At 39.0% G+C, this 21,662-nt stretch overlaps 1 protein-coding gene across 5 annotated transcripts in view; it reads right to left on the reverse strand.

Moving 5' to 3' along the window:
* The window catches only part of KIF1B (kinesin family member 1B), a 157,447-nt gene that overhangs the window by 82,950 nt on the left and 52,835 nt on the right, over positions 1-21,662 (reverse strand). For 2 of the 5 annotated variants that reach the window (XM_008064951.2, XM_021716017.1), the window contains exons 8-15: positions 21,056-21,133; positions 20,259-20,324; positions 19,578-19,595; positions 14,699-14,774; positions 13,865-13,943; positions 11,738-11,880; positions 10,161-10,202; positions 6,688-6,899 (exon numbers count right to left, since the gene is read on the reverse strand). In XM_008064951.2, coding sequence (XP_008063142.1) covers positions 6,688-6,899; positions 10,161-10,202; positions 11,738-11,880; positions 13,865-13,943; positions 14,699-14,774; positions 19,578-19,595; positions 20,259-20,324; positions 21,056-21,133 — 714 coding nt within the window. The remainder of the gene's footprint in view (positions 1-6,687; positions 6,900-10,160; positions 10,203-11,737; positions 11,881-13,864; positions 13,944-14,698; positions 14,775-19,577; positions 19,596-20,258; positions 20,325-21,055; positions 21,134-21,662) is intronic. The other 3 variants (XM_008064949.2, XM_021716015.1, XM_021716016.1) reach the window with 3 other exon arrangements.

A 21,662-nucleotide genomic window follows, 5' to 3' on the forward strand; every position in this document is an offset into this window, starting at 1 on the left:
CACTGACTAGGTTATATGTAAGCAAAGATGAAAGAAGAACAGGAGTCACCATGTGGGTATGTGGGGGAAGGGACGTGCCTGGAGTCTTGCAGAGACAACTGTATTGCTAGAGCAGCATGTTTGAGGACTGAGAGTGGAGACAGAAGGAGGTTAAGAGATTAGTATGCTCTGAGCTGGAAATGGAGTATCCACAGTTCTCTGGAAGGTGAAAGAATTGGGGTAAATGATGTCCTACAGAAAAATGAAGGTCAAGTAGGAAGTGACTATGCAAAGAATGGAGAAAAAGGGGGTATCAGAACGGGGGGACAAGCATATGCAAAAGCAGGAGAAAATGCTCAGCATGGAAGATGAAGTCAGAAAGTCACATGATGATGATGATGATAAAATGTTAGTAATGATTAACAAGGAAAAGTGCTGCAGTTCACTAAACAGTTTAATGTATGATTCGTATAACCGGTCACTATAGGAAGCCCCTGAGATCCCCAAACATAATTATCTCCACAGGAGAGAATTGCGAGTAATATAATACAATAAATGCAAGGTGTCTGGGTTTTCTGGAACTCCTGGACTTCTAGAATAATTCCTTAATTGGGTGTCACCTCAAAACAAAAAAAATACACCAAAGGTAAGGGACATGCAAATGTATACCAAAGGCAAGCCCTGAGTACAGACTCAAAGATTCAAGGCAGCTGCTGCAAAAACAAGGCAGTACAGGAGTCAGGAGAAACAAACAAGAGAACATGATTTAAAAAGGAGAAAGATAAAGAAAAACAACTAGCAAAGCTAGGCAAAAAGCAAACAGATAAAAGAAAAAGCATGGGCATCAGTAAGGTTTATATAAAGGCAGCCACACAGGAGGTACTCCTGAGAAAAGAGCCAGTTACAAAGTAGGGGAAGCTAGAACAAGTCTGCAGTGGGGGCTGGGAAGGTGACAAAAACCACCTAAATTGGCTCTCATTAGCCCTCAGAACACACACAGAGGCTGAAAGGCCTTCTACACAGTCCTCAGCAGGAATGATTACCATGCAGTGCACGTGCCACTCCACAGCTAAGTAGAGAACCAAAGTGCCATGCCAGAGGTCTGCAAACAAGAAAAAGCCACACAATTCCAGCAAGAACTGAGAAAGCCAGGCATGGAAGTGTGCCTGGTATCAAGCAGTCATCATATATAAAGCACCACTAAAGTCATTCAACAACCACTAACAGGGTGGTGTTAAATGCTTCTGAATACCAGTTTAAGCAGGCAACTATAAGATAATACAATAACCTACATGATATTTAGGCTTATTAGAGATAGCTGGGGAAGAAACAAAGCTGGGTAGAAATCTCAACATGAAGATTTTGAAAACAAGGGAACAGGACAATAGGATGCACCCAACCAAACCAAAGCGGCTAAACCAGTACTTATTATAGTGTGGCCCACAAACCACGTATTGGTTATGAACACAAACTGGTATGAGGTATTTTAACAATAATTTTTCCCGGTTGATTATATTCAGGAAAAGATCGCTTCAAAGCAGAGTTTATCTAGCCATATCAAAGCTATACTATTTTGGGGCAACTGTAGGCCTTACCCTAAGAAAGCAAAGTTACTGCCTAGGAATCCTCTTATCATTTGCTGCCAACTCTAAGGTGACCTCTCTAATTTTACTAGTTACTTGGAGGATGAATCTGGACACGATCTCTTTGTAGAAAAGATTTAATCAGTGACCTGAGTATAACTTTTATTTTTATTTTTATTTTTTATTTTTTGAGTTGGAGTCTCACTCGGTCGCCCAGACTGGAGTGCAGTGGCTGCTCCCGGCCACCGCAGCCTCAAACTGCTGGGCTCTGGCGATCCTTCCACCTCAGCCTTCCAAGTAGCTGGAATTACAGGCACGCGCTACCACGCCCGGCTGATTTTTTGATTTATTGTAGAGATGAGGTCTCGCTGCCCAGGTGGGTCTCGAACCCGCGAGCTCAGGCAATCCACTCACCCCAGCCTCCCAAAGGCGCGGGATTACAGGCTGAGCCACCGAGCCCGGCTATAACTTTTATTTTTATGACAGCTTCAAGTTGCAATTTTTATGTTGTCTAGAAAGTTGTTTTCAAAAACTTTGAGGAAAGGCTAGAGAAAATAATAACTGAGTGCCATATTAGTTAGTACAACTTCAGTACTTAGAGAAAATCTGAGTAACCTCTTATTACAGAACCATTCTAGAGATTTTTAAAAAACTGAAGACTAAAGAAGCTAAGTGATTAGCCTGAAGTCACATTACTCCCTGAGCCAGGTCTAGAGCTGGGTTTCCTGACTCTCTCACTGCTCTTTCTTCAAATAAAGCAGACTCAGTAAGTTTTTAAGTAAATAGTCTAAAAAACAGCTCATCCTAAAATAAGAAAAAGTAAAGGATATTCTGTTTAAGCCTGAATTACAAATTTAGTCTAACTAAAATAGAGACGCCAACAGCAAGACAGCATTCAGTCTTGGAGTTATAAACTTGCTCTGCAAGCAGGTATGGCACACTGGTGTCCAGGCTGCTCATCCCATTATAGGATGAAATTGAAATGGGGATTCGTGGTTCAGAAATGAGAAATTGAAGAGATTAATCTTTAATTTTCCTTCCTGCAGAAACCACACTTGAAAAAAAAATTCCAAAAACAGAGAGACATCAGAAACTGGTTTTTTTAAGCTCCAAGAAATGCTGGACTCAGGTGGCATTTACTCTTTGGTCTCACATCATGAGATCTATTTGTACAGCACTGGTTAATACATTATATTCATCTAGCTAAACAATTTCTCTTCTAGATGATTCAGTTAAGGAAGCAGAGAAGTCCACAGGACAAATCAGAAATATTTCCACGAAAAACACTTACTACATGGAACATTCCTTGAAGCCATCAGATACTGCACTGAAACACAGCATGCTTCTAAGTGAGTTCCAAGTGTGGGGCCCTCAGGCTGCTTAGCACATCTGCCCTTGCCTGCTTCTGTAATGGATATTTGTGGATATTTATAGGTTAAGCTTAAGCAATGGCACTCAAAGTACTGACTGATGACAGACTAACACACATCAGAGAAGTGGTTATGGCTGCACATTTAAAACCTTATTAGGCAGGAAACCAAATCAAGGATACAGATAATTCAACTCAGTTTGAGGTGTGACTTAAAAGTGAAGGAATTACCTATCACTCGCTTTTGCCAGGGAGGTTTGTTGGGATACCAAGTTATTTATGATTGGGTGACATATGTGCCTTACATATGGAAATACACTATTCAGTGAACAGAGCAGCAGCAACATCCTGTGTAAAAATAGTTTCCTAACAACCGATCTATCTTTTCTTAAGTCAAAAATATAGGGAAATAAAAGGAAATAAAATGTTAAGAAAATGAATTAACATCCTCTGTTGCTGTGTCCCATTACACTATTTTCCTCCTGTATGTCATGCCTTAGAAACCCAGCTCCTAGATGTTCTCAAATATTTCTATTGTACAACCACTGCCTTGCACTGTGGACGAAAGATGTTATCTGCCTGCGGCATTAAAATGCTGGTTGGCCCGAATGGAATTCTCACCATTCACAAAATAAGAGCAGAACTAAGGCGCTTATGCTTCAGTGAACTACCGTGCTGCATTAAAAACTCAAGACAACACAAAACTGTAAAGAAGTTATTTTCTTTCTAAAATAAAGCAAGATTTCATTTATGCTTGCATAAAGGAGAACTGAAACAGAGGAATTTATTTTCTGATGAAAGTAATACAGTTTTGTTTAGTGGAACACAGGGAAGTTGGGGGAGAGTTCCCTGAATAACAGCGTTATTCCCTAGAAACAATTTGGAAGACACTGGGTGACCCAATCCTTAGAGTCTGGTTAATGTCTTGACTCCTAACATTTGACATTATTTTCAGCTGGTCCCACTTGGCAATTAGGGAAAAAGTTCTCCTCTATGTCAAGATGAATGTCAAGGGAAAGGGTAATCTCATTTAAGCACTAAGAATTTAATAAGCAAATAGTAAGATTCAAAATCCCCAAAGAAAATTTTATATTAAATAGTAAGTGCGAGGTTTCACTGCTCATTCCCACGGAGCTCCCCACTTCCCACCATGGCTCTGAATAGAGTCCTGCACAGCAACATGGTTCCTGCTGCTTAGTGTGAGAAAATGCGCGACAGGAGTCTTACCACGCAGCTTCACTAAGGCTTCTAGTAAAACTTCAAAGTCAGTTTTACCAACAGCAGAAGTTACCCTGCAGCTTACACAATGTCTCACTCCCTCTCCCTTTGCCAAGTAATGCAGAACTTCACCCACTTTCCACCAACATGTTCTGAAGTAAGAAACAAGAAAATTATTTTTGTTTCTGAAGCCCTGTATTTTTCAAGTGAGTAAAATGCCGAGAAGGTAGACAGATTAAGAAGGAAAAAGCAGAAGCCATTTCTTCATATAAAATGTTTTTCAGTCTCACTTGACAACCAAAATGAAACCATCTTCAATTATCAAGTTTAATTCACTTTTAGTAATGAGGTTCAGCAAGCCTTTCGATCATTAAATTTGTCCAAGGACGTCACTGTTCTCAATTGTCCTTGAATGAATCAAGGAGAATCTGAGTGAATGTGAAGAGGACTGCTGACTGGCGGTATGACTGCAACTTCCCAATTCTTTCTTTCTTAATTATTATTATTATTATATATTTTTTGAGTTGGAGTCTCACTATGTCACTCAGGCTGGAGGGCAGTGGCACGCTCCCAGCCACTGCAGTCTCAACCTGCTAGGTTCAGGTGATCCTTCCACCTCAGTCTTCAGTCTTCCAAGTAGCTGGAACTACAGGATGTGCCACCATGTCTGGTTAATTTTTTTTTTTATTGTAGAGATGAGGTCTCGCCAAATTGCCTAGGCTGGTCTCAAACCTGTGATCTCAGGCAATCTTCTCACCTCAGCCTCCCAATGCTGGGATTATAGGCGCGAGCCACTCTGTCACCCAGGCAGAATCATAGCTCACTGCAGCCCCAACCTCTTGGGCTCAAGCAATCTTCTCTCCTCAGTCTCCTAGTACCTAGGACTACAAGCATGCACCACTACACCCACCTAATTTTTCAATTTTTTTTTGTAGAGACAGAATCTTGCTATGCTGGTCTCGAACTCCTGGACTCAAGCAATCCTCCCATTTTGGTTTCCCAAAGTGCTGGGATTATAGGTGTGAAGCAACACACCTAGCCCCAGATTCTTAAATAGTGTCTTTGTCCTCCTTGTATCTCTACCCTAGCACTCTTGAATAAAAAGGCTAAAAGGTATGGGTCAAACTATCTTCCTGGAGGTGACAAGTGGGGAAGAAAAAACATTTGCTTCAGAGCAGATCGTGCTGTCACAGTTGTCAGATGGATGTCAGGATTCCTGAACAGTTTGCCTCGGTACTGCAGGTGACAACTGTCTGCTCATGACATTCATTGAGAGGAAAGGGAAAAAGCTATGAATTAGGCTTTATTGCTCCTAACTTTCATATTCATGGAGAGAGATAAGATAGAACCTGCCAGAGCCTACAATAGGCTGGGGGAAAACTTCCAAGAGCAAAGCTGGATGCCACAGATGGGTACCCTGCACACACGTAGCCCTGTGGCTCTGTGACTCCATGTGCACCAGCATAGGAGGAGACAATCCTTCCTGTACAAAAATCATGGAGTGTGAACTTCCAGAAGATATAATTTAATGTGTATCTAAATAAACCTGGTAAAGCTTCTCAAATGTCCAAACTTTCTTTTAATATTTCATTTACTAACAGAAGCATGGCTCTATACAGAATGCCATTTTACTATGAAACCAAACATTTTGAACTATTTCATTTCCAACGAAATTTCTAATTAAATAATTTCACTGTGACTTATAAGTCACTCTAGAATTAATGTATGAAGGGGACCCAAAAAACCTTGGAATTATCTCTTGGAGGATGGGTCCTTGTAGTACACTCGGAATTTGCTACTTGGGATAAAACGGTCAAGCAACTTTTTTATCTGGAAATTTGAGAAGGTTGCATCACAATTTTCAGAAGAAAAGTCAATGTCTTCCACCATGACAACACACCTGTCCACACCACGTTGAATGTTCAGCTTTTTTTGACCAACATGACCCCACCTTCCCTATTCACCCAATCTCGCCCCAAGCGACTTTTTAAAAATTTCCCTGATGAAAAAAGTCCTCAAGGGGAAACATTTTGCCAATGTAGAAAAGGTGAAACAAAAAAAGGCAGAAGCACTAAAAGGCATCAAAATCGACAAGTTCAAAAACTATTTTGAGCAGTGGAAAAAGCGTCTCACTAGGTGCACTGCATCAAACAAAGAGTACTTTGAAGGTGACTGAAGATTAAATATGTATGAATACAAAATTTTTAATAAATAAATTCCAGTTTTTGGAGGATTCCCCTCATACATGTCTACCAATTACTCTGCATGGCCAACCTATGACCTGCCCGTGCATCTCTCCCATTTCTGCCTGGCCATGTCACACTCAAGCATTCTGGTGAAAAAAAAATTAAGTAATTTACAAAGCAGAAAATTCCATTTCCAGGACACCTCTAAGATGTAGGAAGTTCTCCATATGCTGAGCCAAAATCTCAGTCATTTTTAGTCCTAGTTCTGCCTTGTGGAGCTATAAGAGCATCTTGCAGGGGGAAAAGGGTGGGGGGGAAGAGCACCTTGCATTCAGTCTGAACTGTTACTTACCTTCAGACGTTCAATGGCTTCCTCTCCTCCAGGTGTAGACATGATTCTCTCCTGAATACTGGTCACAGATGCCAAGCCCACCTGACTATTGAGTGAGCAGGAAGATGGGGATGAAGTGAGGGACCCCATGGATGCTGTGGAAAAATGGCCAGGGCGTTGATTCTCAGAGGCAAGCAAGTACCTATGCTTATTGTTCTGAAAATCTTTCAGATCTGGGAGACAGAAAGAAAGGAAGGCAGAAAAAGTGGGAAAGAGGGAAAGGAGCAAGGAAGAAAAAGAGACAGGAAGGAACATCGGTGTAAGAAAGGACAGCATTAAAGCGCCAAGACAAAGACAAGCTATAATACAAAGACAGGTTACAATTGTTCTAGATGGCAGTTCTAAAACATGTCTCTCTTTAATACTGGTATCCTAGAGGTTAACAATCACTTCTACTTTAGAAACTTTTTTTTTTTTTGAGTTGGAGTCTCACTCTGTCGCCCAGACTGGAGTGCAGTGGCCGCTCTTGGTCACCGCAGCCTCGACCTGCTGGGCTCCGGCGATCCTTCCGCCTTAGCCTTCCAAGTAGCTGGAACTACAGGCATGTGCTACCAAGCCCGGCTAGTTTTTGATTTATTGTAGAGATGAGGTCTCACCAAGTTGCCCAGGTGGATCTCGAACCTGTGGGCTCAGGCAATCCACTCACCTCAGCCTCCCAAAGCGCTGGGATTACAGGCTGAGCCACCGAGCCCGGCTACTTTAGAAACTTAAAAATTACACTGCAGGTTCACACTGAATCAAAGGATGCTACTTAGGCACTCTCCCTCCATAGCCAAACTACCTCCCTTCCCTTCTTTCTGCTGTTCCAAGACCATAATGCCTTCACATTTATACCACTCTTAAATTTCAGTAGTTTGCAACCATAAGGAAAAATGATAATCATTTATGTATCAATAATAATCCTTATCTGTGTGGCCCAGTGTTCTATGGAATTCAGCAAAAAATTTCCAAGAAAATGTTACAGTTAAAACAAAAATCTAAGCACTTAAGTAGTGTCCTTTGAACAGCAACATTTCAACATGCTAAAAGAATTTTTAAAATACGCCTTAAATAAAAAGGAGAGGTAACTGTAGAAATGACAGAAATTTTGGTTAAGAACTCAGGACTGATTGATTGCCTCAACAAGGAAAAACAATTAGCAAATTAATGAGTTTTGGTGCAATTTCTGTTCATCTATCAGAGCAAGCAAAAAATAAAGTGATTTGTTAATCTCTGATTTGCTAATTTAAGACCCTCACTGTGCCTAACAGTACAACCAAGCCTACTTCCCATTATGAAATGCACATTTTAGGGACTTTCATTTACTAAGTCTCTAATAGAACTATAAATTTTGCTTTTAAACTTAGCATTGATAAAAAAAAAATCATAAACAAAATTCATTAACTTGCTGTTTGTACTTTCCTTCATTAGTCATACTTCTCAGAGACACCAGAGGAAAACCAGAGGTGCTGGTGCATTTCAACTTTAAGATAATAAGTTTTTCTTAAAGATGAGTTGATACAAATAGTTGGAAAAAATACTATTAGTTCTCTCTGGTCTACCTCAGCTGTACTATTTAATAAAAGCCTGTTTCTGAAGCTCCTTAAAGCCAGTGGTTGCTTCAGGACAGTTTGAAAACCACCATCTGCAAATATAGAACATAGGGAAACAAGCAAAGAAGCATGTTTTAAAACAGGGATAGTAGCTGAAGCAAAAAATTCGCCACCAGGTAATGGCAGCAAGGAGGGAAAGACCAGTATGGACGGAGTTTAGAAGGTCCAAAGGATACATGCAAGCCCTAAAAGGAATTAATTAGATAAAAATGAAAACTGAGAAGTAGTTGGTGCTACTTTCCTGCACAGATACAGAATTAAAACTTAGTCATGCATGGTTTTTCAGGAAATACCAAAGCTGCTCAGAAAAGAGGTAGGCAACAAGCTGGTAGCAGCAACAGCAAGAACAAGAAGGCATCTTTTTCACATTGATGCCGTTCAGCTTTGGAAATCTCAGACAGAGCTGTTGCAGTCCAAGAGTCACTTCTGTGTTAGGTCATCATAGTGCCTACAAGCACTAACTGTATAAGAACAGCCAGGGTTCTATTTGGTTTCTCTTGTGTATTTTCTTACTGTCTGCCGAGCCTTGCTGCATGCCTTACCACAGAAATAAACAAATCAATATGAATCTGAAAATTAACCCCAAATCAAGAGTCTCCATTTCTTCTATGATAACAATTCCTTGATGAAATTATCTTTAAAGGATATATGGAGACAATAATGAAGTTCATGTGAACCTGTATAAGATGTTCTCATTTCTAGCACACATTTTAAATTGAAACTAAGTTATTTTAAACTTAATTTGTAATTTTTTTTTTTTTTTGATTTGGACTCTCACTTTGTCGCCCAGACTAGAGTGCAGTGGCCATTCCCGGCCACCGCAGCCTCGACCCGCTGGGCTCCAGCGATCCTTCCACCTCAGCCTTCCAAGTAGCCGGAATTACAGGCATGTGCTACCACACCCGGCTGATTTTTTGATTTATTGTAGAGATGAGGTCTCGCTGCCCAGGCGGGTCTCGAACCCGCGGGCTCCGGCAATCCACTCACCTCAGCCTCCCAAAGGCACGGGATTACAGGCTGAGCCACCGAGCCCGGCTTAATTTGTAATTTTTTAAAAGGGGAAAAATTTTTATCTAACTGTTAAGTAAGCTGAGGCCCAAGGTATGGAGAAAACCAACTAAGCATAAGCACAGGTGAGTGTGAGCCCAACATTTACAGAGCTCCCCAATCGCAGATAGTCGGCTGACTGAAAATGATTGTTTCTAATTTTATATATGAAGGCTCACATTTACAATGTGAATTAAAAAGAATTTTCTATTAAACAATCGGACTCTGAAGAGAGCAACTCAAGAGACAAAAAAAAAGTGTTAGGGTAATAATGATTAAAAACAAGGGCTTAAAATTACACTATACAACCAACCACATAGAAACTGTGGGATGTCAGGCAAGCTAACCACTTCAGGCTACTGGTAAAATGAGCATAATGGAACTTTTTCAGAGTCACTGACAGAATTAAAAGAGACAATATAGTCTTTTTTAAAGGTGCCTAGAACAGAACCTGGCACATCATAAACACAGTAAGTGTCAGCTGCTATTCTTACTATCATCCTCTAGGATTCTGGACTTAATTTAATCACCTGGGGGAAAAACTGAAGAGTAGAAGAAGCAAGAGATTCTTAAGCTTTTCAACTTCACTCAAGTCACAAACGGAATGAAACTCAGCAGAGACTGCTTTGCTAAATGAAGAATGGCAAAAATAGGATCATTTCTGATTCTACACTATGCTCTGTCTGGGATTTCCCTGTTGGGATTGCTGGCATGCAAAGCTCATTTAAGGCTGATCCAGCAGAGGCAGATTAGCAAGTCAGAGTACTGGAAATAACCAATACACGAAATACACACATTTGCCTCCACTTCCAGAGTAATCATCGATCAATGGATCAACTGAAGGTAAGCAGGAGGGAAAATATGAGAAGGGTCAATGTTCAGGTTCAGCAGTGACACAGAGAGGGAACAGAGCAGTATTTGGCATTTGGGAAGATGAAAAAGTTAACACTTAGAATATATTATCATTTTTATAAACTGTATTCATCGAAACTCAGGCCCTAATCCTAAGAACTAAACTAGAAGAGGTCTTAAAAATCTTATCAGAATTTCAAAGAATATTAGTTTTATGCTTCAAAAATTATAATACTTTTATTAAAAAATCTATATTCTGTTCTATCTGAATAATCTATTTTAGTTACTTAAAAGATGCATTTTAAGACAGCATTTAAAATAATACTCTCTGGAAGTCTAATATTTAAACTTGATAGGATTTCAACTTTTCCCCTTTCATAGGTTCATAGGCAGCAGGGGGCATTCAATCATTTTACAGGAGGAAGGGGCCACTCAGAGGTGAATCTTATCTGAAAGTAGACTTGAATGGTGAGCTTCTTATACATAAATTACTCCTATTACACTAATCCAGAGTAACTCATGAAATAAAACCAAAAATTTCAAGTAACATTTTTATTTTTATTTTATTTATTTATTTTTTTGAGTTGGAGTCTCACTCTGTTGCCCAGACTGGAGGGCAGTGGCCACTCCCGGCCACCACAGCCTCGACTTGCTGGACTCCGGCGATCCTTCCGCCTCAGCCTTCCAAGTAGCTGGAACTACAGGCATGCGCTACGCCCGGCTAATTTTTGATTTATTGTAGAGATGAGGTCTCGCCAAGTTGCTTTGGCGGGTCTCGAACCCACAGGCTCAGGCAATTCATTCACCTCAGACTCCCAAAGCGCAGGATTACAGACTGAGCCACCGAGCCCGGCGTAACATTTTTATTAAGTGATTAATCTCAGTGAGAATAAGTTTGACATTCCAAGTAAATTTCACTGCTGATCTAAAACTCAATTCTATCAAAAATAAAAGTAGTGATATAGTCATATTTTAAAAATGATTTTCATGAATTCAAATGGATAGCCTGGTACATACTACATAGGGAATCCAGAGATCATTGCCATTGGATATTTTAAGGAAAAAAAAACACACAAAAATTTTCACTACCACCTAGCTTCATCAAACTCCTTAAATCGAAGTATATACATATATATATACACATATGTATACATAAATATATATATAGATATATATTTTTGAATTGGAGTCTCACTGTTGCCCAGGCTAGAGTGCAGAGGCATGCTCACAGCCACCCCAGCATCAGCCTGCTGGGCTCAGGCAATCCTTTCACCTCAGTCTTCCAAGTAGCCAGAACTACCATGCCTGGCTAATTTTTTGATTTATTGTAGAGACAAAGTCTCACCAAGTTGCTCAGGCTGATCTTGAACCCCTGGACTCAGGCAATTCTTTTGTCTCGCCTCCCAAAGTGCTGGAATTACAGGCTTGAGCTACCACGCATGGCCTAAAGTATATTTCAAATATAAGAACTCTGAAGAGGACAGGCTAGATTATTTTATGTTGGTCCTTAATTCACTTACTATCAATAATATCTCCCAGGCCCTGAGCACGAAGAAGGTCCTTCAGCCGTGTTACCTCCTCCTTTAATTCTCGAACCAGTTTGGCATTGGGGTCCTCATTGATAACAGCATTGCATTTAATTTGTTTTGCACGATCTGCATATCTAGATCCAAAAAGAAAATTCATTCTTGCCATTTCTCAGATGCTCTACTTCTCATAAGTAACATACCATTATTTCTAAATTAAATGTCCTGAGTATTTACACATTGTATGAGCCTTGATAATATATTTTTGAGTAGGCAGGGCCAGCAAGCCCAAACCCCCACAGGCCAGTGGTCGTAGACAACCATTTACTTGGTGTAAAGAACTTAATTTCAGTATTAACTGACTCTGGGCAGCACTGGTGATGCTGTATCCTGAGTTGTAGCCGTTGTAATTGTAAATATTAACTGAGATAGGAAACATGGTGCCTGATTTTCCATTGTATTTTTCAAGTGGAAAAGTTAACTAAATTGTTGACACACACAAATTGGTGGAGAAATTGTGCACATGCCAATTTTTTGTAAAAACATTTCATTGTGCCCAGGCTGGAGTGCAGTGGCAATATAATCATGGCTGACCACAGAGTTGACCTGCTATGTACCAGTGATCCTTCTGCCTCAGCCTTCCAAGTAGCCGGAACTACAGATGCATGCTACCATGTCCAGCTAATTTTTGATTTATTGTAGAGAAAAGGTCTCACCAAGTTGCCTGGCTGGTCTAGAACCTGTGGGCTCAGGCAATCCACTTGCCTCGGTCTCCCAAAGTGCTGGGATTACAGGCTGAACCAATGAGCTCGGCCAAAATCTTTTATTTTGAACTATACTGCTTTGAGATCTCATTTCAGAAGAACACTATGAACAGTCTTCAGTCACAGTTGTGATGGTTGTAAATGCTCACAATTGTGCATTCTTAGGGTCTTTCCATTCCTGGAGTTAGCAAGTTGTTTACTTAAAACTTTCTTAAAATGGCTGGCTTCTTGTTTGAAGCTAGCTGATATAGTAGCAACCGAAGATTCCAGTATTGGAGCATATGGAAGACTCTGCCTGCTTATCTGTACTAGAAATAACAGTATCTCAAATGAAGACTTAAGAAAAACCAAATGAGTGACTACTAGTTTATCCTTAGAACTCTGCATTAACTCTAATTAAAGTTCTTGGTATTAAAAAAAAAAACAAAATTATTTGTCACAGAAGTTTATTTAACATCTTAGAACTGAACATGAATGTATGTTGCTCAGATAAATGTAATTACTGTAAACATCTATTTGATCTGAGATTTTGTTTTTATTTTGAAATGGGAGTTTTGTTGATGAGTTCATTAAAAACTAAAAAATTTTTTTAAATTATATATTTGTATAAAGCTTTATAAAGATGAGTAAAAAGGCTCAGATGAATTTAAGTGATTTGTCCAAGATTACAATGAAAATAAATACCAAAGAGAGGATGCAAACCCAATGTATCAGACTATGTAGTGTTCATTTCATTATATCAAGTGTCTTTAATGGAAGAAGAACGGAGAGCTCCAGATTTAAGTAATGGAACATATTCACACACAAAAATATTCTTTTAATGAACATCCTGTTGGTACTCTGTCTTTTTTTAAAGAGACAGAGGTTTGCTATGTTGCCCAGGCTGACCTGAAATTTCTGGGCTCAAGTGATCCTCCCGCCTCAGCCTCCTGAGTAGTTGGAACTATAAGCTTATGCCACTGCACCTGGCCCTGTTGATAATTTTTAAATGTAATTTTATTACAACTTCAGCATTCCTATAATGACAAACACCACAAGAAGAGAAATCTGCTTTTAACAGAAACGATTATAAGAAAACTTTGCTATTCTCAAAAAGGTACCTAAAAATCTCACTTAAGCAATCTTAACATCTTTCCTGTGAAAAAGTGCCTGCCTTTCCCAAAGATACTGAAAATCATAAACAAGTCAATTCCATTATACTACATTATACTTTTTCCCTAAGTTTTCCCTGTTATGAGAGGAAGAGAGAATCATTTACATAAATACCTACCCAAAAAGCATAAGAAAATCCATGGCATAACAAATGACTTATGATGGCAATGTGGTCTACATAGCTACTGATTTCAAATGAAAGTACCTCAATGTGCTCAAAGTTTCATCATAGTTGATATCTGCTGGGCTCAGAGCAGCAACCATTGCAGTCCGAGAATTACCACCTAAAAAGATGAATCATGAGTATCTTAAATCACAAAAATTTTAAAAGAAAAAATTTATTGACTATGTCAAATCTGATAGCACAATCTCAGATCTTAATATTTAATCAAAAGTCAAATTTCTCAAATGTTCCCACGTCAGACATTGTTATATTCTTTTGTGTCTGGATCTACTGGATTCAGTTCCTGTCCCCCTCTCTGTCTTGAACCCACTCCAATGAGATCTCAGTCATTCCACCAAAACTGCCCTTAGCAATTGAAAATCACTGGCAATATGGATAAGCCCAATAGTCCATTCCTAGCCTCTTCCATCTATTAGCAACATTTAACACAGCTAATCTCTCCTTCTTCCTTGTTAAGTAGAAGTCAATGAGGAACCGAAAACATCTGCAATGAGGAGGAGCAAGGGTTGGCAATGTCTAATCATGTGCACCTGAAAGCATGGAGTTTTGAAAGAACTTTGAAGAAGGAGCAGTAGTTTGAAGCAGGTGTCAAGAGTCAGGAAGGCAACTACTGCACAGTTCGTGTCCTCAAGTAAATGAGATATGGAAGTCCACCATGGTTTAAAAGCAAGGGAATCCAACCAGTTTAAGTAAGAAGTAAAAAGGAAAACAGGCCAGAAGCACTCAAGTTAGTAACATGAATATCTAGAGAGTATTCTTCTCCAAAACAGACACAGGACAATCTATCACAAAAGATAAACAGTAAATAGCTTTAAGAAGAATAACGAAGTAAGTTTTCATCAGTGGCCAACATACCTAGATTTTCACGAAGAAGCCAAGTAAGTACAGAATCCCTGTAGGGAATAAAATCACTTTTCTTCTTCTTTTTACTCTATTAAAGAGAAAGGAATGGTCTTAGTGTTATCAGGGGGAAAATTCACATGGATGGCAAATCAGTCTAAAAATTCCAAACAAATCAAATACAACAGAATCCCATCACTGTTGAAATTTATCATTCAGAGTTTCAAATCTTCACAAAGCTCATGTAAAAAAAGTAATTTTTTTCATTGTACATTTTACTTTGAAAAATGTAAATATATACAACAGTTGAGACAGTAGTATAATGAGCTATCATATTACCCAACATGCAGCTTCAACTATCATCAGTGCTTTGCCAATCACCTTTCAATTATTCCCCAAACACTCTTCTACACTTTTTACCCCTGAACCATTTTGGAGTAAGGTGTAGACATCATCTCCATTTATCCCTCAACACTTCAGTAGGTAAGGACATACTCTTACACAGAGAACAATGAACAAATTCAAGAAATATGACATCAATACAATACTATGATCTAATATCTTATTATTGTGTCTTTTTTTTTCTTGCAGAGGAGGCCATGGCTTTTTTGGATGTTTTGGGGTTTTTTGAGTTGGAGTCTCACTCTGTCACCCAGGTTGGAGTGCAGTGGCACGCTCACGGCCACCCCAGCGTCAACCTGCTGGGCTCAGGTAATCCTTTCACCTCCGCCTTCCAAGCAGTCAGAACTACAGGTGCATGCTACCATGCCCGGCTAATTTTTTGATATATTGTAGAAACGAGGTCTCATAAAGTTGCCCAGGTTGGTCTCGAACCCCTGGACTCAGGCAATGCTCTCGCCTCAGCCTCCCTAAGCGCTGGGATTACAGCCTTGAGCCACTGTGCCTGGCCGAGGCCATAGTTTTAAAAAACGTAACACCATAAGACCATTACCACATTTAACAAAATTAACAATAATTCCTTAATACCATCTAATACCTAGAACTCAGTTTTATTTCTGCAAAGGGGCAAATATGAGCCATATACATTCCAGGTTGGATGTGTAGGAACAAATCATCTAGTTAACGAATTTACTTAGCCAACCACCAAGTCATCAGGCAGGTTTTGCATATCTAGTAACTCTTGTAAAGTAATACTCATTTGGTCTCTTCGAAAAGAAATTATGCCAACAAATGGTCCAACCATTAGAGCAAGGACTAAAAATGAAAGGTCTAAGAAAATGATATGATTTGCTAATTTAGAGATTTATAAGATTATAAGATGAATTTTCTATTAAGTCTACTCATACTGCTCTCTTCATGACCCTTCTCATTAACACAGGTAAAGCAAAAAGCACCAATGAAAAGGCAGTGATGAAAAGGAAAAAATTATGTTCTCTAAAAGCAAAAAGTAATACAAATGTCTTGCAAATAATAGTTACTCAAATATCTAGTGTCTGACTATTGGGTTGTGATGCTTTAAGAGCCACTAAGGAGAAAACCAGGGGTCTCTGATAAACACTGCCCCTGCAATTGGTAGTTTTATAATCCATTCCTGGTATAATCCAAGGTTAAATTAAGGATGACCTACTATTTGCACAAGCACAAATATTCAGAAAAAAGAGTACAAAGTGGCTTGGTTTCTGGTTTTTTTTTTTTTGAGGAGGAAAGGGAATAAGCAAGCAGTATTTAATTATATCTCTCATCAAAAGGATCCACACCATCCCATCCCATTCTATCCACAGACATACAACCCCCCAGTTAGAAAGCCATTCAAATAGCAAGTTCTATCTTAAACTGCACAGACCTCTAAGGAGAATTAAGCCTTTCAGTCACTCCGATTAGTGGCACAAAGCGTCATTCCACTACAGAAGCCTTGAGGTCTAAGATCTCAGTTTACTGTTTTGTAGTCCCCAAACATACCACTTTGCCCATTGTTAGTAATAAAAATGCTGTAAGGTTTAAAGTATGTCAATTACAATGACCACAAACAGTCCTATAAAAACAAGCAGTACTGGTTTCCCAAAAATGATCTCTCTTCATTTCTGTCAATTAGACTAAATTAAGAAGGAACAGCTAAATGAAGGAGCATAAATGGAACTTCAATCCTTTCTATTTGAAAATACCCCAGAATTCTAGTCATTTCTTTTCTATCTGCTCTCTTAGAGAATTAATCTCATCTGTTTTCACATCCTTACACATTTTTTGAAAATAAATGCTTTAGCAGTTACATAAAAAGCTTTACACCAGCCAGGCTTGATGGCTCAGCCTGTAATCCCAGCACTTTGGGAGGCCAAGGCAAGAGGATTGCTTGAGCCCCATGGGTTCGAGATCCACCTGGGCAACTTGGCAAGAACTCATCTCTACAATAAATAAAAATCAGTCAGGGATGGTAGTGCGTGCCTATAGTTCTGGCTACTTGGAAGGCTGAGGCGGAAAGATAGCAGGAGTCCAGCAGGTCGAGGCTGTGGTGGCCAGGAGCGTGCCACTGCCCTCCACCCTGGGTGATAGAGTGAGACTCCAACTCAAAAAAAAAAAAAAAAAAAAAAGCTTTACATAGATCAAGAACCTCTCTCTAAAATAAAATACAGTTAAATGTGGATGGTAATTAGCCTGCTTATCTCATCAGTGGAAATATCAACATATCTAACTCACCAAAAAGTATGCTTATTACATAAAAACTAAATTTTGTTTCTGATCTATTATAGTTAAGACATAGATGCTAAATACTAAACTGGGTTTTATAAAACTATTTATAAAAAAGCAATTGCAAGTCGGGTACAGTGGATCACACACTTTGGGAGGCCAAGGTGAGAGAACTGCCTGAGCCCTGGGGTTTGAGATCAGCCTGGGCAACCTGACGAGACATCATCTCTACAATAAATAAAAAGCTTAGCCAGGTGTGGTGGTGCACACCTGTAGTTACAGTTATTTGGAAGGCTGAAGTTGAAGGATCACCTGAGCCCAGCATGTAGAAGCTGCAGTAGTCATGAGCATGCAATTGCACTCCAACCTGAGCAACAAGGTAAAACCCTTACTAAAAAAAAAAAAAATTATTTGCAAATTATTGTGGCACAAAGCAATATGAAATATATACAGATAAATGCTTTAAGCAAACTTTTCCTGTGGTTGATATGGATGTTAACAGATTAATAAAATGGGACAAAAGTTAGAATGATCACCATGTTTTCAACAGTCTTCATGATTCTGGGACCCAAAACAGAAATCTAAAGAATGTTCACATACATATATCAAATAGCAGGTAAATTTCTGAATCTAACACACCTTTTCCCAATAAACATAGGAAAACAAAAAAAGGCACTACTTAATTTATTAAGTCATGTTTATAGAAATAGAGAGGATAAATAAGTCTATACATTTGAAAATAGAAGTTTAAAATATTTCAGGGTAAATACTGCTTCTATCCCAAATTTTGCTCATAAGATTCATAACAAACTGTTAGGTCAGGTTTTGCATATAAATTTTTTTTGTTTTGTTTTGTTTGTTTGTTTGTGCCAGAGTCTCACTCCATCACTCAGGTTAGAGTACAGTGGCACGCTCATGGCCACCCCAGCATCGACCTGCTGGGTTCTGGCAATCCTCCGCCTTAGCCTTCCAAGTTGTCGGGACTACAGGTGCACGCTACCACACATGGCCAATTGTTCGATTTTAGTGTAGAGAAGAGGTCTCATCAAGTTGCCCAGGCTGTTCTTGAACCCGTGCGCTCAGTCAGTCCTCTCACCTTGGCCTTCCAAAATGTTGGGATTACAGACTTGAGTCACCATGCCTGGCCCGTATATATCATTTATGTAAAAAGAGGACTAACAAATTTTAAAATATTTGTATAGAAATAGAAGGAAGAGGCCAGGCTTGGTGACTTAGCCTGTAATCCCAGCACTTTGGGAGGCCAAGGCGAGTGGATTGCCTGAGCCTGCAGGTTCAAGACCAGCCCGGGCAACTTGGCGAGACCTCGTCTCTACAATAAATAAAAATTAGCCAGGTGTGGTAATGCATGCCTGTAGTTCTGGCTACTTGGAAGGCTGAGGTAGAAGGATCACCTGAGCCCAGCAGGCCAGGGCTGCAGTGGCCGTGAATGTGCCACTGTACTCCAGTCTGGGCGACAGAGTGAGACTCTAATTCAAAAAAAAGAAAAAAAGAAATAGAAGAAAAAGAAAAATCTATAGTATTTGGGTAATATGTTGTCCAGATGCAGTTAAAAGTATATCTTGATTCTACAGTCTTCACATTTTCTATGTATAACAAAAGATTAGGAAAATTTTTTACTTTTTTTTTAAAAAGCAAGTCAGAGACTAGAAAGGAGATTTTCAATGTTTTAAGTTCTCCATGTTTCATGGTAGGAAACAATTAAATACAAAGAGGTTTTTAAAAACTATATACAGTAAAATAAGACTCCAACTCAAAAAAAAAATCTAAGTGTATTGCCCTTTCCAATGGTTTACAAAACTGTCAAGAGACAGTCCTTGCTCCCAGCTACTAGGGAGGCTGTGGTGGGAGGATCGCTTGAGCCTAGGAGTTTGAATCCAGCTTGGACAACATACCAAGACCTGTCTCTTAAAAAAAAAAAAAAAAAAAAAAAGACAGTCCTAGGAGAAACATCATAAGACAACATAAATATAAAAGCTTCCTCAAATTTCCCTCATGTTCTTTTAGTCTTAATTCCTTTTCAAAAGCATATCACGCTCTCCAAATTAATTTTGGTGTGAAGTCTCATGATTCCTGCTCATACAGTCATTCTAAATTCCAAAGACAGAAAACAAATGACAAAAAGTTTTTTGAAGGTTCCATTCCTATATATGTCTCCATATATTCTGCTGAGGATTTAAAACCATAAAAGTCAATTCTACAGCTAGTTTATCTCTACCAGTCCTCACCATACCTTGCTGGTGCAGTTATCCTACAGGTGAAAGCATTTAAAGGAGAGAACAAGAATACAGGATAAGCCTCCAAACAGAAGATAATATTTTGTTTAGATTTTGTCATAGATTATAACTTCTCAGAGACAAGCAAGAAAAAGCACTTCATTCACTTTAACGATTTAAATGACGTATTAAATTAGAGCACAAAATGACTAACCTAAATAATGAAGCCCTTTGTATAAAAATTGTTTTAGCTTTAGTGTTCTACTATTACAGAATGGGAAAGAATGAAACTACCTGGGGAAAAAAAGTGCTATTGGTCACTAAATCAACAGCATCCACCAAAGTCAAACTACTCATTACTCCAAAGGTACTGTATCCTACTTAAAAAATATTGCATGGGAAAAGAATATCAAAAAATTCACTTGGTTTTTGTGAAAGATATGAAATAAGGCTCAAAAAGTTAGGTCTTTGCTCTAGTTTTTACAGATCTAATTTACTTTTATTCTCCTTAATCGCTTTTTCAATCTCAAGTCAACCTGTGTTATACTTAGTATCTTATCTGAAAAGTTTTTAAAGGAGAAAGGCAAGATTACATAAAAAGACCAAAAAAGGATAGCCTTTCTAAGCAATCATAAAATATTATCAAGTATATTTGCTGAGCCATCAAATTTCCCCTTATAATAAAATATAAAACTTACCACCTCAGCCAAGGCGGAAATGACTTTGCCCAAAGTTGTAAGGGACTTATTAATATTTGCTCCTTCCTAAAATAGATACCAAACATGAAAAAATTATAATGAAGAATTTCTATTACCGCCACATCATATACAACATAAAACATCATTTTTTATACACTAGCATACTTGTTTGACAAGTTCTCAAAACCTCCTTTAGTCCGCCTTTCCACTTCTCCACTTGAAAACATGCTGGAACCACATGTTCAACTCACATTCCTCAAGTATCTTTAAGACGTTTATGTTCCAAAACCTTACAGATGCAGTCAGTCTTCTTCCCACAACTCACAGACATGCAATGTCTGCTCTTGCTAAGCAACATCTCATTCACGGGTCATGCTTGTTCTCACATCTGAATCTTGCATATCCTATTTCCATTCCCATCTCTTTCTTCCATCTAGCTAAAATCTGCCTGTTGCTCAAAATGCAGTGCAATTCTCACCTTGACCATGAAGTCCTCCCTAACGATTTTATTATATAATTTATCCTTCCATTGAAGTCATTGATCAGGACTCAGCAAATTTTTTCAGTAAAGGGCCAGGTAAAAGTAAGTTTTGTGGGCCATATGGTCTCTGTCAACTCTGCCATCACAGTAGAAACACAGCCAAACAAAGCATAAATGAATGGACGTAGCTGTGTTTAGATAAAAGTTCATTTAACCGGACTATGTGGTGAGCTGGCTTTGGTCCACTGGCCATAGTTTGCCGACCCATATTATAGAACATTGCTGACTCGGTCATTTATTTGCAAAAAACAGATACCTTTAATCGAGTCCCTTTGGCACCAGTGGAGTCAGCTCGTTCGCTTCCGGCTAGATCCACCAAGCTGATTTTACTGACCTGATGAAGAACGATAACATGGAGGCAACTCCAGATAAGCAGGCAGGAGGAGAAAACATCAGAGGCAGAACTTTTTTAAAAGATTAACGTGTGGAGGAAACTTAAAGCTAGGAGAGTTCTTAGATATGGCACAGGAAGATAAAGACAACCTGTATCACCGTCACGTTACAGAGCATGCTCAGCAGAGCACGCTCACGGTGGCACAGGCTACAGTCTCAGCTGCTTGGGAGGCTCATCTGAGTCAGGAGCTTGAAGAGCTTGAAGCAGTACTGCACCTGTGGACAGCCCCCACACAGCAGTCTGGACAGCAGAGTGAGACTCTGTCTCTAAAAACATTTAAAGATTAAGAAAAAAAAGCATACAAAAACTTCAGAGCAATTTTCATGGCTCCAAATAAGTGATTTTAGGATAAACATATTTTACTACGGTATGTCATAAGATATACAAAACTAATCAATTCATTAAATGGTTTACTAAAAATGAAGCTTTGAACAACTGGAACTCTTACATACTGCTGGTAGGAAGGTAA

This window comes from Carlito syrichta, unplaced genomic scaffold, assembly GCF_000164805.1.
Source record: "Carlito syrichta isolate Samal-C Ts95f unplaced genomic scaffold, Tarsius_syrichta-2.0.1 Scaffold308112, whole genome shotgun sequence".
NCBI lineage: Eukaryota > Metazoa > Chordata > Mammalia > Primates > Tarsiidae > Carlito > Carlito syrichta.